General features: G+C 37.1%; 1 protein-coding gene across 4 annotated transcripts in view; it reads right to left on the reverse strand.

The window, feature by feature from the left end:
• Window positions 1–504: 504 nt before the first annotated feature.
• TBC1D5 (TBC1 domain family member 5) overlaps window positions 505–16,973 on the reverse strand; it is a 290,939-nt gene continuing 274,470 nt past the window's right edge. For all 4 annotated transcript variants that reach the window (XM_017835483.1, XM_017835481.1, XM_017835484.1 and 1 more), the window contains 3 exons: window positions 10,541–10,620; window positions 9,622–9,798; window positions 505–3,719 (listed from right to left, as the gene is read on the reverse strand). In XM_017835483.1, the coding sequence (XP_017690972.1) occupies window positions 3,426–3,719; window positions 9,622–9,798; window positions 10,541–10,620 (551 nt within the window). In that variant the 3' untranslated portion in view covers window positions 505–3,425. The remainder of the gene's footprint in view (window positions 3,720–9,621; window positions 9,799–10,540; window positions 10,621–16,973) is intronic.

Below are 16,973 nucleotides of genomic sequence, written 5' to 3' on the forward strand. Positions count from 1 at the left end.
ATTTGAACAGATGACATTGTAACTGCCAGGCACAAGTACACTTTAAATCTGAAATGTAATCTTTTAAATAGTTGCCTCAGTGCCACCTAATGAGAACATACTGGAGAATCATAGGAAACAGTTAAGAGGGTGAAATAAAGTATTGAGATTCAGATAAGTACTGTACAGAAATAGGTACTGTGACTGAGACACAACGATGGAACTATATGAGTTTTATGAAATTGCAGAAAAGTTACACCATGTTAAATTCTGGTTTGTTATTTTCGGATACAAGAAACATGGAAAAATAGGAAATATTCCATACTGTTCAGTTGAGATAAATGACAAGCAGTTTTATTCCCTGGATCACATATATAAAATCAGATTAAAGTATTAATAAACTTTGTGCTTATATCGATAGTTTTGAAGTTTTTAATCACCCTAGCTCTCAGAAATAATACCTCCAGTATTCTAGCCAAAAAGCTTTCCCTCTTTTTTGAGAAAACAGCACAAGCGCAGCCCAGAAACTTTGTTAATTTTTTCTTTAATAAAGCGGGCGAGATGTTCTTCCAGAGAAAAGATGCAAAGCTCCACAACTAAATCAATACCCAGTCAAAATATGATACTGCAGTTCTGCAGTACATACAACTGACATGACATGCAAGGGACTTTAAAGTAATAAATTACAGATATGAGATACAGTACAACAGTCTCAGATACATATCTTAATGCCTTATTAGTTTTCCTCGGTAATTTGCAATGCATATAATTTTTCTATCTGATTATTGTTATCCATGAGCATTATGAACAGGTAATTTTTGGAGAAAAAGAATAATCTCATGTTTTAAATGACAATTTCTCTCTTAGTATATTCTTAACAAAACACAAGACAGGACGATGATTTGACATTTTATCTAACTTACAAGTTTCTAACTTGATGAATATACTAAAATTCTAACTATCTCTGCACTATGATCAAGTATCAGAGACAACATATTTGAGATGTGGAAGGACATGGTACAGCCAAAGCAGATTCATTTACTGGAATTTGCTCTGTTCTTATTCGTATAATCATCTCTCTGCTTTTAAGATTTTTATCACGTCCCATGGCATGATACGCATTCAGCTCATCAGTATTCACTGATCAGAAAAAATTTCTTGGAAACTCCCAAAATCTTTACAGACTTTTACTGCTGTTTTAAAATATACAATATTAAAGATACAACTAACTTACAAAAATAAAAAACCTGTACAAATCACACTCTTCCATTGGCAATGAGACCGTTCAAGAAAATAGCAATGTGATCCCTGAAACAACCAACTAGAATAGAAATCAAAAGACTGATGCTTAAAAAAATAAAAAAGAAGTAAAAACATTTTCTCCCGCCAAAGTACTGGAATCTTTGAAGGTTTATGTATCACAGAATATAAAATTTTTCTCTCTGTCCCCAGAATATTTTTTTCCTCTTCCCACAGGTAGCTTTTGAACACATTCCCATTTTTGGTGGTGTGGCACAAGCCTTGCTTAATGGGTTAAGGCTAGAAAAGCTTGAAAGACCTAAATAAATCAACAGCCACCTAATCCCCTGGCATTCATGCAAACTCAGGGAAATAAAATAAACCTGAAGATAGGCATGCATGCTGAATTCCATAGTGATTTTCTATGAAGCTTAAAATTAAACCAAAATAAACACCTTTTGTAAATGTTACGCATTTAAGATCTTTCATCTAAATAGTCATCTGACTGTTTGCATCACTCTGTTGTAGAGAGGTATGATGCTACGCCTGCTCATAACATTCTAGTATTTTAACATTTTACAAGGCACAAATAATCTCCAAAGAACTACATGACAGCTTTTGAACATGTAAGGACATGGCAACTACTATGTAATTACATGACAATTAACTCTTCAATTCAGCCTCTGACACAGACCTTGTAAAATCTAAGACCAGCAAATCACACATCACCTCATCTTTGGAATACGGTACTTCACTCCATCTACAGTTACAGACTAAGCAGCAAATAACTACCATTTCTTACCTTCGAATAAACACAAGCTTCTTCATGCAATTATGAAGTTGTTGCATAGTATAATATATATGCATCTTCAAAGCAAATAATACTTTCTTTTTGCTGCTGTTATAGAGTGATATACTAGCATTCCTTCCTCAAGCTAGCTCTGTGTGGACCCTGCAAGAAGAGGTGTCCACTCACCACTGGTTTAATTTTCTGAATTCCAGCAGAGGTTAAAGGGATCAGAGAGCACAAAAAAACCCCTTATCTACTTGAAAAAGCTCTTATTAAATGCACTAGCTACTTGATGGGAAAGAAATACACTTTTCCATAGAAGAACAAGTTATAGAGTTTATTATAAACTTTCTGTTGGTTAACGCTGCTGCACCATTATGTTTTCTTCACTAGAAATATGGAAATTGTATAGGAATATATGTAAACAGAGTCTATAGAAGATAATAGCAATGAGACATAAAGTGCTTTTAATTATGAATATTTCATTTCACTTTGCAACCTTCCCTGGTAAGTTATCATACTCAAGCTAGTTTTAGTTCAACTGGCTCAGGTCTACACTATGAAATACTGTTATTTCCCTTGCACCTACTGTTTTAACTGTGGTAGTCTCAGTAAAATAAAAAATAATTCATGCCAGGGGAAGTAAAAGTAGACAAATATAAAGAGGGGAACAGGTGAACTGGGGACTCTCAAGGGAAAAAAAAAAAAGGAGACAAAGGGAAATAAGGCTCTATTGTATAGCTTCCCGTTCTCAAGGAGTTTGTCACACAGCCTCCTGTAAGCACTGAGGAACAACTACACAAACCTCTGCCTTGAACACACCTCAGGCTATTGCTGGATGAAAATGAAGAAACTAGGATTCCTTAAGGGAGAACAAACTTACTACCAGGATGATCCTTTTAATCTTTCTGATATTCATTCCCTACTTCTCTAATCACAGTCTCATAAGAAACAGTACCTTTTCCTACTCAGAATACCCAGTCAAGCATATTTTGTAAAAGGACGACATTAAATCTGGCTTGTCTTTGCTGCTTCAGGTCTGATGCCAAGTATCTACACATTTCCATTATGGTACCTAGCACATACTATTCTATGTTTTGGGAAAGCAACAGTTCTATAGCAAAAATGCTCCTAAGTAAAGTAACAGCATAACTAAGAATAACACTATATTAGAACTGGGTTTTACTGAGTCTTTATTTAAGGCAGTTATTAAAAGGTGTATATTATTTTCAGAAAGGTCAAATTTGTGTTGCCTTTTTTTTTTTTTTTATTTTAATTTAGGCTTTTGGCAGCTGAAATGGGTTACCTCTATCTATTTTCTGCCCTTCTAATCCAACAAAGTATCCAGCCCGTGGAATCATAGGAATTTGAACTGAGTTGTAATGACTGACTTCCCAAACTCTCCCAACCTGTTTCTTTAGATGTCCAGTGGGCTGACAATAGCAAAGTCAGAATCTTTGCTGTTGTTACTGCTGTCATCATCAGGGCTGGAGCTCAGGTTGCTGGAGGAGGCTGAAATTGAACCCATCAGTGGGTCAGAGAATATCAAAGAAGAACGAGATGGAGCTTCTGGCTTCACCACTGACTCCTTGTGTGCCTGAAGGGACTGCACTGGCTCCGGAACAGCACTTTTACTTCCTTCCTCTTCTTTGGAAACCATAATATAGTCATCAGCACTCTTGCTCTCACTAGTGCTCGAGTCAGTCGTAGTCTGTGAGACAACAGCACAAAAAGGACTTAAAGTATGTACCAATTTTACCAAATAACAAGTTTTATGATGCATGTCAGGGACATGGAAATGGGACAAACGAATAATTATTATCCAAAAGTAGCAATGTCCAAATAAAGTAAAAAATATAGCGGATATTAACTTCAGATGGCGTAATTTATTTGTTATTTACAAAAGCATAAAATGTAACACTCTAAAAATACTTTATTTGGTATAGCAGTCTTACATGTCTTATCATCACAGTGCATCCATGTAGTGATCACAGCAGCTAAGTATCAAACACATACTTTACAGCTGTGAAGGTTTTCAGTAATTATATTGGTTTTCTGCAGTAATTAGGAGTAGTTTTGAGTAAAAGTAGTTTTGAGGAATTTTTTGCTGGTTTGCATGAACAATGGCATTTTGGATCTTGTCAGAGGAATGGTTTGATATCAAATTTCCTAGTAAAACCCTGACCTGTGGAATCTGAGCCACACTTAGACCGGTTTAGTGTGAACCAGTTTGTGTTCAAAAGATCAGGGCTCCCAGGGCTTCTAGGGTTAGCGTTGCTGAATATTTCCTAACTCTTTCAGAAAATGAGGATCTGGGAATCCCAATTCTGTCTGGTTAGACCTTGGGAAATGTGTGGATAAATTAGTGGATAAAGACCACAAATCAGTGTATCAGAAAACTCCATGATGTTGCAATCTTATATTCCATTATACTGGCCATATTCAGGAGAAACCCAGCTTTTCCAATCAGAACTATACGTAATTAGAAAGGAAGACTGCCATATACAGTAAAATGGGATTTCTCATGTGTTGAAAACTGGCAGTCTTTTAGCTTGGTTGCAACCCAAAAGGACAACGCTTTGTTTTCTTCTGCAAGAGAGGCATTCAACTCCTGTCTAGCGCTATGTTTCCCTAACAAGAGCATGACTGCTTTCTTGGTTGCTTCCACACAATTTTTTTTCAGAGTAATAATGCAACCTGCCAAGCAGCCTGTAGGTACAAGCATCCTGAAGTGGTGTGATACTGAAACCAATATATTTGATTACATGAATGCAAGACTGAGAAAAAGGAGAAGTAGAGGGGCAGCTGGGGAAGTGTGTATGTCCACATATGTAGCAATACAAGCCCTTCAGCTGTGACTCTTTCATCAAACAAAAAAATTTAAATTCACTTTGGTGTGAAAGAGAGATTGTGGGTATTACAGAAAAAAGAAAGCAGTTACAGAAGAGAACAACAGGAATAATATGAATGAGATACACTTGGGTCTTCAACATAAGTAAAATTGGAGCATGGAGATCATCACAAGCATCAGCAAGTGATAAGTGGAATTACGGTATCCATGCCCTCTAGGAAAACTTATTTTGCCAAAATTTATTATTACAGCTGAAAATTATTTTCTTGCTTTGATTACTTATTATAGATCAGAACTTCTTGAAAGGGGACTGTAGAGTAGCTCAGGGAACAAAACCCATCTGAGATTAAGAATGACTGTACAATGAAATGAAGGAGCTAGAAGTCTTTGGTTGTCATTTGCATAGCAGCTACAAATTGTTAAAAGTCACAAAGTTGAATGGGAAAATGTATTCAAATACAGAATTGTGACCCAAATTTATATGAATAAGGATTCAAATATCTCCCTTTCTAGTAAATTTTGAAAATATTCTGGTTTAATAATTCATAATTTTTGCATGTTATCTGCAAGTATATAGGTATAATTACAAAATATAGTATAATATTATATATTATATAATTAATATTATTATAAGTATAACGTACAGTATTCTGTTTTGTAATAAATTAATTTTAATACTTTGCAATTCAAATGGAAGTATCTTAAGCCCAGAGTATTTCTTTTAATTTTACAAGTCCCAGTGTGACAGTCATCACACTGATAGAAATTTACATCTATTACTTTTTGACACAAATTCACTTTCCTGAGATGACTTAATAAAATTCATACAAAACCCAGCAGATTGCTTTTAGAAATATCAACAACTAGCCTTTGCTGAACACTATCAAAATTGATCTCAAAACTTCCTGATCCACGCAGAACCAGAGCAATTCAAATGTCAAAAACTTCAAGCAGTTTCCATGAAGTTAAAAACAAACAGATCCATTCTACAAGGAGAGATACTTCACTATTTAAACACTTCTGAGCTGAGACATCATTTGTTGTTAATTAGCCTTTTGCTTTCATCTTGTCTGTTTGAAATGCTGTCTTCATGAGCTGTCAGTCAGTCAGCTGCCATCTCCAGGGGGTGAGGACACAGGCAGCACACAGCCGTGGCTCTGCTCCATCAAAATAGAATCATAAAATAGTTTGGGTTGGAAGGACCTTTAAAGGTCACATAGTCCATCTCCCACAGCAAGGCACAGGGACATCTTCAACTAGATCAGGTTGCTCAGAACCCTGTACAACCTGACCTTCAATGTTTCCAGGGATGGGGCATCCACCCCTGGGAAACCTGTTCCAGTGTCTCACCATGCTCCCAGGGAATGCAGTACAGTCTCATTTCGCAAAATTATTCCAATTTATTATTCCAACCTATCAAGAATGCTCTGTTTGAGTCCTCACACCTGAGATGGCGCCTCCTTGTGCAGGGTAACACAGTTCTTACCTAGTGACAGACCCGCTTATCAAGATCAGTATTTTCCTCGCTGGCACCCTCAAAGATAACAGGGTGTCTTGCCTTTGACAGTGACCCTCAGGAAGGGCCCTCCATCATAAACACTTTGTACTGCTGTTGCAATTTCCTAAATTCTGCTTTCAAAAATGCACTCTTGTGCAGTTAAAAAAAATCACCCTGCCCTTTAATAAAAAAAGGAAAGAAAATTACTCATCCCAATTCCTTGTCGTTAGTGTTATGCTTTGTAACACTACTTTTCATGCTACCCACACTTTTTGGTTTGGTTAAGGAGACCTATAGCTCACTGAGGTACCAGAGAAGCAGCAAAGCAGAGATACTGACTCCAAAATGCTATAAAAGGACCTCCTGTAAATGTTTGCCTAACCCTGGCATACACTGGTATTTTGGTACTGATATTTCCAGAGGTAAAGTACCTCCTTCCTTTTTCTTCTGCCTGTTTCTGTTTCAGGAAACTCATGCTGACGTGAAGCATGTTTTTTCCCATCTGCTGCCACTACTGAATAAATGAAAAATGACAGAATTATACTTCCAGTAGCTTTGAAAGTTAACAACCTTACGCCCGTTGCCATATGGCTTCTCCAAACAATTTTTCCTGATGAATATAGCCACTAGGACCAGGCTTATTTCAATTGCTTTCACACTGTGAATGAGTTAAAACTAACTGCAAGGATACAATTCAAGAAAGCTTAGAAGAACAGCAGCTCGTTTTGCCTCCTTCTTTGAACAGACATAAAGGCAAGATAATGTGTTAATTATCATTCATTATTTAGCAACAGAAGCCTTCTGTTTGTCAACTGCATACTGCTACCAAAGCCAAACATTCCAAAAAATGCTCCATTTCTGCGAGCCTTTATCTTAACTTTTTTTGCATTTTTAATTTTGCAGCTTTCCTTTCTAAAGAAGGGCTATACCCTTTATCCTCACTTTCCAGAAGGGGATTTTGAGGCAAAAAAGAGGAAGAGCACTTTAAAAAAAAGCAAAAATGATAATTTATACTTATATAACAACCAAGCACAAAAGACCAGATTTTATCTCAATTACAGAATAGCTACACCTGTAACTTTTCCAGCTGTCCTAGAAAATATCCCTATAATTGCAGCACAGAAAAATCTCTACAGTATAAATCACACCAAGTAGAATTACACGCATTACCAAAGTCACAGAAAATGCAAATACAGTAAAATTTACTTAGCAAGAAATGCATTCAATGGTGTAGAAGTGGTTGTTTTTAATCCCCTTTCAGCTCTCAGTAAGTACTCCCAGCAAGACCCAGGGCACCAGGGCAGCTCATTTTCTTCAGCAGAGCTAAAAGCCTGGGCTGTGGCCTGGTTTGGGCCAACAAGTGACCCCATAAATTAAGTCTAATTTCACAATCCACTAAATTCTGCAGTTTTATTTTCATGTTTTTTATTAAAAGGGGCCCAAAGTTTTCCTCTTTTCATTTGATTTTAGCCATGTTGGTTGAAGACGATGGGCTCAGAAACAGCATGGACTAACTAGGGGATAGTGAGACAGACAGACAAACTATCCCGAACTAACTAGGGATACTAACAGTCCTCCTGGACTGTCATGTCTAATTCTAATCTTTTTCTTTCTGTCAAAGGGGCTGTTTCTCATTATCACAATTGGAACTTCCAGAAGATAAGGGAAGAGGAGGCTAATCCGTGTTAATGTCCTGCACCTCCAAACATAAACCATGCAGTGCCAATGCATCATTAATCCTCTGCAGCAGCTCAGCTTGTACAGCCTCTACTCACATGGGTCATAGTTGACTTACAAGCAGCCTTTGAAATTGTGGGACCCACAGATGCCAGTCAGTTCCAGGGTCTGCATGTATATATCCTGACTACACGCTGGGATAAGAACAAATGTCATTGTACATCACCCCAAAAGTTTCCATTGGAAAGAAACCTGTGCAGACCAGGCTTCACCTGCTCCACTCCCAATACCCAAAATGCAAATGTCCAGCAACTCCATGATACACGGTTTAGACCAGCCTCTGAGTAAGGGTTTCTCCAGCATGAGTAGGGTCTGCACACACACATACAGCATGTTGTCATGTTATATATCATTCTACCTTCCAGTTTCGAGAAGTGAAAAATCATCAGAAAAACATTATTTGCCATTTTGGGAAGAAAGCCAAAGGTACTCTGTATAAAATGCCAGGAGATAAAGGACAAAAATAGGAGGTCATTATATGAACATTCCAATATGCTACATCAGTTTAACCTATCACTTAATTATGTCAGAAAGTAGTGATTGTAATGACAACAGCTAAACAAACAAGGGAAGCTTTCTATCAAAGCTTTGCTCTTTGAAGGTGCCATTACTAAGTATAAAAAAATAAATCTCAGTATTGCTTCTAATACTGAAATACAATTAAAATATGTTTTTTAACATAGAGTGTTCTAACTCAGGGGGATTGTGTGTAATAAATCAAAATGACCCCGTGTCATTATCTGAAAATGAATAAATACTTCCTATAGTTCCTAAGTAAACTTGTCAAAAGTAAACTGATGGCAGGCTCAGTTAGACTTTTAGGTGATAGTGCTGCTGCTGATTTATAAGTGTGAATTTCAGCAGTGGGGTGGCAGACTTAACAGAACTCCAATATAGAAATAAGCATATACAAAAGTACTTGTTTTTAAGATATTGTTTGAGTCGGACTGAGTCTTAGACAGAGGACCTTTCAGCATCAAAGGAAAATACATCTGTCTATGAACTTGTCCTATGACTGTATGCTTTCTATGTGAAAACATTGTTTACTGATTCAAGGAGAAAGTCAATACAATGAAGTAGAAGGTAAAAGCAACCTCCTTGCTACTTCCTTTTTGGCCCTAGCCATGAATACACTGCAATGCAGTTAATCAGCTCTTACATAATGGGATCCTGGAGGACAAGGACAATGAGAATAATCATGTGGGAACATTTGGTATGGGAACATTTACCTGCAATTTTTACTTTTTTTTGTAAGAAATTAATTTGTGATTTTGTGATTAAACAATGTGAAAGAGTAACTCCCCCCAAACACCACCTAACACTTAGACTTAAATATCCACATGTGGAGCATAAGGCCACAATAAAAATAATTGATGGGAGTAGGACACTGGCTAAAGATACACTTCCAACCACTCTCCATAAGCATCAGGAATGCTGGTGTGTCCCATGTAATATCTGGACATGCTAGAGGAAGTCTCCAAAAAACGGAAGGGCACCAACGGCCTGCTTGAGATGTTTTTATCTTACCTGTTGTCCTGAGATGAACTGTTGCTTTGTTATAACAGGTCCCTTTAGGACATCACCTGCCCCCTTGTTCTGACTGTTGGAACAGTAGTGATCATCGGCAATAGTGATTTGCTCATTTTCTTCAGCTTCCAGCTGGCTCTGGTTGAAACGCAATGAACCCTTCAGGATATCCTTGATCTGTTTTGAATGGGAGGGGAAAGAATGTAAGTTAAAAATTTGGAGAAATTCTATATTTTCTAAAGCTCTGTGCAGAATGCTTTCATAAACCATTTCCCCAAAATATTTGCTTTGAAAAGACAGGAAGCAAGTCAATATTCATATCTATATTGATTAAAGTTACAAATAACTGTTAAATGTGGTTGTATCAGAATCTGGAAAACAAGAAATCTAAAGAGAATGAAACTGTTAAGATTGTTTCCTACCTCATTATATGTTTAACATATGCCACATTTTTCCTCATAAAATGTATTTTGAGAGCAGAGGACAGTATAATCAAAGCTACAGATGGTCAGCAGCATTCTCATTTTATGTATGTAGTATTTTTTCTTTAATTCGATGACATTAAGTGTTGTCACATTTAAATAATGGGGACATAGGCACGGTTACTGCCTAGCAAGTACATTTCCATTAAGAAAGATGATAGCGTGGCTTAAGTCCAGCACTCAGGGTTGCACTTCTTCAGTTCTGGTTCGAGGCCTCCAAAACTTTCACAGGAGCAAATACTGAGCAAATAATTTAAACTGTTTATAGCTGAACTTTACCTTTATAAATAAAAGTACATCGCAATGCTTGATGCCCTAGTAAAAAAGCTACAAAAAGACAAAACAGCAGTATACAAAAAGAATAAAATAGGAGAAAAAATAGAAAGGATTAATAGCCCTGAAGGGCACAAGAAGGTTAAGCTAAGCAATAGTAGTACCTGCTTCAAACCGGCCAAGGAAACCAGAATTTCATCTTCTTTTTCCAAGTGTTCTTGTAAAATGACTTCCTGAATATTTCCTGCAACATCAAAAGAAAAAAAGGTAAAGAGAGAAAATACCCTAAATAAACTCTGATGTGCTGTGAACCTACCACTGACTGATGCTTTCAGAAACAAAATTCTGTGACCTGCAAACATGATTCCACATTGAAACCCAGAGGCTGACAACCTGATTAGCTGCAGAGGTGAGGCCAGCCTGAGCCTGGCACTACTGCCAGGAGGCTTCCAGCAATGCTCTGCTCCTGCAGAACTGCTATTGTCCCTGTGTACCAAGGGACTCGGGCTACTACTGGCCCCTAGAAGACAACATCAGCCTCTGCATTACATACAGCTTTGAACGTGAAGACGCTTTGGAAAGCATTCAAGAACATTTAGAGGAATCTGCTGCATCTCACAGAAAGGTTTAAGGTAGGAGTTCAGCAATCTTCATCTTAATCCCATGGCCACTGCAGATGCTAGAATGCTCTTCTTCTTTATAAAAAGACTATAAGAAGTTTCATGCCCTTCCCAATTCTTTCTTTTAGATAAAAGACCCAGGGCTGAACAAAACTTATTTGACAGAAGGAGCAGTGCAGTACCAACAATTCCGAAGACTCCTGCCTTCCATACCCATAGTGTGGTCCTTTCAAGGATGCATTTCAGGACCCTGGTATACAGTGTTTGTAGGAGGCAGGACAACTCCAGGCAATGCTACAGTCCAAACTAGCACAGAGAAGCTACAGCTTCAATAGCTCTGCAGACTCTTTAAATTATGTCAGATCACACTCTGGCCTCGTAGCTCCTACTTTCTTCCTCTTTAAGAAAACAGCAAAGATTCCTGGTGACAGATTGGCAGAATGAGATGCTACCTGTCAACTAAAAATGACAGGATACTCCTTTGTGCCTCTCCTGTTTTACATACACATTCTGAGCCCAAATTCCTCAGTGACACTCATTTGGGAAGAATGCTTTGCTGCTCTTGAGTATCTGTATCCCAAGTACTTCACAATCAAAAGCTTCATACCATTAATCCACACCTGCATTGCTTTTGTTTGTTTTTAAAAACATCCTGCATGTTCAGGGCCCAAACCAGTGAAAAGCCAAAAGTGTTGTAATAGATGATCCTGACAAGGATGAATATGATGACACCGCCAACTCTGACATGAGTTTTCAAGTAAAGGCATTGAGTAATCTGGCATGAGTTTTGTGTTTACGGAATAAATAGCAAAAGAATGAGATGTGGGAGACAGTACAAGAAGAAAGATTAAAAGCAGAGAGGTGGATTTAAAAGCTGTGTATAAACACAAGTTTGAAATTGAGTGTGGACCAGAAATCAGTAATGGGTATAAAGGAAGAATGGAAAGGGCAAAGAGGAGAAAAGATCCAAGCCTACATACTAACTGAACTGTTAAAAAAGCAATCTGGAAAGTAGAAGGAATAAAAGAGGCTACAGCGATGAAAGGCAATAGCTGACAAAAATCAAGGTGGTGCATCAAGGTCAAGAGCATCAGTAAAGGTAGGAAACCTCAGGTTTGCACAGGCAGCCTACCTGAACAAGGAGGTCTATGTTCACGTTACTTAGCATGCATTATTTACCATATCACAGTGGCAAGGTCTGCAGCAATGAAATCAAATATAGTACAATTGAATGATGTCTCGTACAAATTTTACGTGAGAAAGATACTGCATTATGAAGGCTAGAAATAACAAAAACCTAGACCTTTCTGCAAATATGTAGCACCATGAATTGAGAAAAAACATAATGCTTTTTTTAAACTTTACATCTAAATTGTCTAGTCTCTCAATTTGGTAAATAAAATACATTCATATATGCCTGATCAGAGCCCGAATCACTCAATTCAACTGTCTTTTGCATTTCTCAGCATTAAAAAGAAAAGCATTCCGTAGTGTTTGATCCCAACATAAATTAAAACTGTACATTAAAGAACTAAGGCATGTATACTGACTAAGCCAATGGACCAAGAAAATAATTCAAAACAAACCTCCAACATGCTGAAGACTAGATGAAGGAAATCTAAAAAATCAGGAAAATAAGAGCAAGAGAACAAAAGCTGAAAGGCATTCCACACGATCTGAAAATAATCTACTATTATTACTGTTCTTTAGAGATGTTTTATAAGTCAGTATTTAAAAAAGATGCAAAAGAATCTATCATCGCTACAAAACCCAGCTGTAACTGTGTTTGAAGAGCCAGCACACTGAGAATTTCTAAGAACTTATGAATGGATCCATGAAAGTTAGCCAGCAGTAAAAATTAGTAAAAATGTTTGTATCATCACATACTTTATCAAGATTAATGCCAGATTTTAATATTAGTTTCAGAAAAAAAAAGATTAAGAGAAAAAAGGTAGGAAATACAGCAACATTTTCTAAAATTGACCTGTGGAATTTCTGACATCTTTTCTTCCATTTGCTGTATCCTTAAAGTACAGTATGATATATGTCTTGGATATATAGGGTCTATTATTTTTAATCAGTTAAAATCACTAAAACCTATTTTGGAAAAAATTCCACTAGCAGTTTGCTCTAAGACACAATTTTGGACTCCAAGAGCACATTTCCACTTAAACCCAGAAAAATGCCCCAAGATGTAAATCCCTGTAATCAGCCACTCTCCCTCTGCTAGTAAATAACAGCTGTGACACAGGGGCATCAATTGGGATATCCTTCTCTAGTACAACAAAACGGAAGGTTTCCCTGGGGAAATGGCAATGAATATTTCTTCTTAAATATGTCCTTGAATTTCACATGTCTTCTAATCTCTTGCCCTCATCCCTTTTGAATGCAAAATTTTTTAACTGTCAAATAAGTGGAAACCAAATTTATCAGTGCTCATTCTTCTTCCCTGACTAACGAGGAGAGATGAATTAAAAAAAAAAGTCCTCAGATAAGACAAGTACACCGTCACTGATTTTGCATGAGTGCCTCCTTGATCACATCTTTGAAATCCATGTGGACTGCACGGAGAGGTGGGAAGAAGAGGGAGGGTAGGAAACTTGGTATGTACTCTGCAGCTGCCCTCTAGCGAATGGCTATGCCAGGATGCAGCACTCCTCACCTGGGGGACTCTCATCCAAGCCTTTTCCCACTGCTGGGGAGATCTCACAGGGCAGTCAAGCTGCTGAGATGAAGAGGGAAACTAAGCTCAAAAGTGAAGACAAAAGCTTTTTATTTACCTTTCTGTATCTCAAAAGATACCCTTGTAAGTACAAATACTTTAAAAATACTATTTCAAGAGTTCCAGGAAGCATTTTTGATATGATATTGCTCAGCTGAGGGACTTTTACATTAAGCTGAGATGTATAATTTAATTATTCTTCCTTCACAGAAGATGTTACTGTACTTTGAGAGAAGTGCTTTATGTCTAAAGCTGAATTGGCCACATATGGAATTTCTTCCTTATCCAGTGCTCTATATCAGTACCTCACACTTGTGGGTTTGGGTTTTTTTCATAAAAAAATGACTGTTTTTAAAAAGCCCCCTGTAGATGTCATTTTGGAAGTTCTTACTTTAAAAAACCCCAACAAATTGATGCAATGAATCAAACAAATTATGTGATTTCTACATTATTAAAAACCAAGTCCAGTATGCTATAAATATCTATCTATTGGGATAGCTGTTGTCATTCAAAAGTTATCAAAATCCTATAGTACTTAGAAAACTAAGGTTAAGGTCAAATATTCCTGACTGCCTTTTTTTCTTTTATTTCTTTCAAGATTCCATTTAGCTGATGCCAAATGTTTTCTGTAGAAAAAGATAATTTTTTTTTCAATTAAGTTCTTAGTAGAGGAAAACAAAAGGTGAATTTTGCAACTTCTCAGCAGACAGCCATTACATGACTCTGGATTTGTTTCAACTTAGTTTTAAAAAACCTCTGACTATCACAAATTGAACTATCATATCCTGACTCTGCTCTTGACTAAGCCTCATAAATACTGGAGCTGCAAAACCAGTTGTTCTCTTCAGAACTGTTCTCTTCAGCAATGTTATCCACTATGATGGATCACCACTCAAGGGATGCCTTTTATACAATTGATTAGAATTAATTTTGTGTACTTAACTCTCAAAAATGAGTAGATTCATTTAAGTTTTATAGACACTAGACCAGTAAATCAAGAATTACTTCATCAGTGAGACTATGATCAGCTGCCTTGATGTATTTTAAAGCCAACTATAACTACAGAGGAGTAACATGCAAATGATTGCATTCGTGCTCTTCTTTTCTACAAGATATGGAAAAACACTGTAGCACATACTGATTTTGTTAGCAACAGTTGAAATAACTAAAAATTAAGATTTAAGATGAAATACATTTTTCATTTCTTGCTCTTACAGTTATACCAGATTGTAAATAAGTTCACATGCAAATTCATTGCAGAAGTAATTTTCGAAAAATCAAGATTTCCATTTCCTTTCCCTAAATTAATTGCTAAACATTAATCTGAAGATATGCTATCATCCTCTCTACAGAGATGAAAGAGGAAAAACACTGACAGCAGCTCCTAGCAGGAAAATCAGAGAAAGCTTATGCTCTCTGATGGTTGAACTGCTATATATTGCATGATGGTGTGAGCAGTCACAGCTGAGTTCCCAGGCCAGGGAAAGAGGCTGTTCAAAACCTTCCTCTCTGAATGTGAAAAGCTGTTAGGCTCGGCCTAATTATTTTAGAGGCTTATTAAATAAAGTAACTTTCACTGAAAGTTTCACTTGCATTCAATACAAATTTTGCATGAAATCCACTCAGAGCAGCGTTAAATGAATGGGAAAACTAGTTTGCTGTAGACAAGGTCCCCTCAGGCATCTCGTCATGCCCATCCATCCAGAAGACAGATCTGCACCTCTTCCCTTCCCTTAAAGAGGTCGGAGACAAACAGCTACAGCCCTGCCAGATGAAGGCATAACACAGACTTGACAAAATCAGACGGAGGCGGAGAAAACTGAACATGGGAATAACTTTAACACCCTTGTTCTCTGAGGTTCTTTGTTTTCTCCCGTACTGCTGCCTTTTTGCAGTGCATCTCTCTCCTAATGATTTCTATTTTAAGCCAGTCTCTGTGGGGCTTTTCCAGGAAGATGACTCCTGCTGAGAGGAGCTAACTTGAAATAGCTGCAAGCTGTATTATGAATGCTCCCTTTCTACTACTAGTTCCTGATCAATGACTTGTGAACAATCAACAGTGCCAGAATCATGTTAAATCGACTTTTTTCACCCTTGCTTTCCACTACTGAGAAGACAGCTCAAACTCAGAATGCAAAAGTACCTTCTCACCGCCAAGGTAGGCAGCAGGAAGGGGAGAACTGAGGGTGCTACTACACCCTCCTTATTTTTCCAAAAAAGGAAAGCAAAAAAATACCAAGTTTCCCACAGATGGCAAGGCACATTCAACTCTCTGGACTCATATTCCAGTATTTTTGTATGATTGTTTTTATGAAATTTAGGTTTACAGAAAATGCTTCCAGCATTCTCTGCACGATATACTAGTGATAGCAAGATTGCTTTTTCAAGAACATTAAGGGGCTGGAAGGATGTACTCAAACTTTAGCTTCTGATAATCAATTTCTCTCTCTTTTCGCAACAAATACTTCTTTCCTGCCTGAACTTGATCTGATGGAGCAGGAAAATATGCTCTCTCCTTAAAACTGGGCAGAAAATCTAGAACTTAACAGTGGTTTGTGGCCTTTCTAAAAAGACTACACTGTATGACATAGTCATATTGCTGATTAATAATGCAGCTCAGGATGTTTCCAACTACTGCATTTTCTTTCCAGCATTAAAAATACAAATGAGAGGAGCTGAATTCCCTTCTAAAACAACAGTGTTTGTGATCTAAGCATTGATGAAGGCAACACTGCTGAGTAGCCTAACTCATTCACCTATCTCACTGTGAACGTCAACCCTTATAGTAACAATTATACATTATATCAAAAGCATCACAACAACATTTGAGTATTAAAGAATTTAAAGATCTTAAAAATCTGAAGTATGAAATTATTTGTGAAGTACTGCATTCTTTAAAACATTTATTTGAATATAAATTATGTATTTGTAGAGTATATACTTCTGATTCATGTGTTGTGTGGAGCACCAACACTTTATCAATATTTAATGTGTGGTAATGCCTGTGACATCAGAGAAATATGTAGTACAAAGTCACCAATCAACTCATAGCAGATGTAAAGAAAATGAGGTTGGTAGGGTCATGATGTCATTTTGTCCATCCCTTGCTCAAAGACAAGATCAGCTCTTAACTATGAACTCTAATTTACACATGGTAAGCAAATTATGCTTAACATATATCTTACATCTGTGTATTCATGGAAATAATGGGGAAACTAACAATTCAGTCATACCACAATTTAGCTTCTACTAAGG

This window comes from Lepidothrix coronata, unplaced genomic scaffold (genome assembly GCF_001604755.1).
Source record: "Lepidothrix coronata isolate B3197 unplaced genomic scaffold, Lepidothrix_coronata-1.0 Scaffold258, whole genome shotgun sequence".
Taxonomy (NCBI): Eukaryota; Metazoa; Chordata; class Aves; order Passeriformes; family Pipridae; genus Lepidothrix; species Lepidothrix coronata.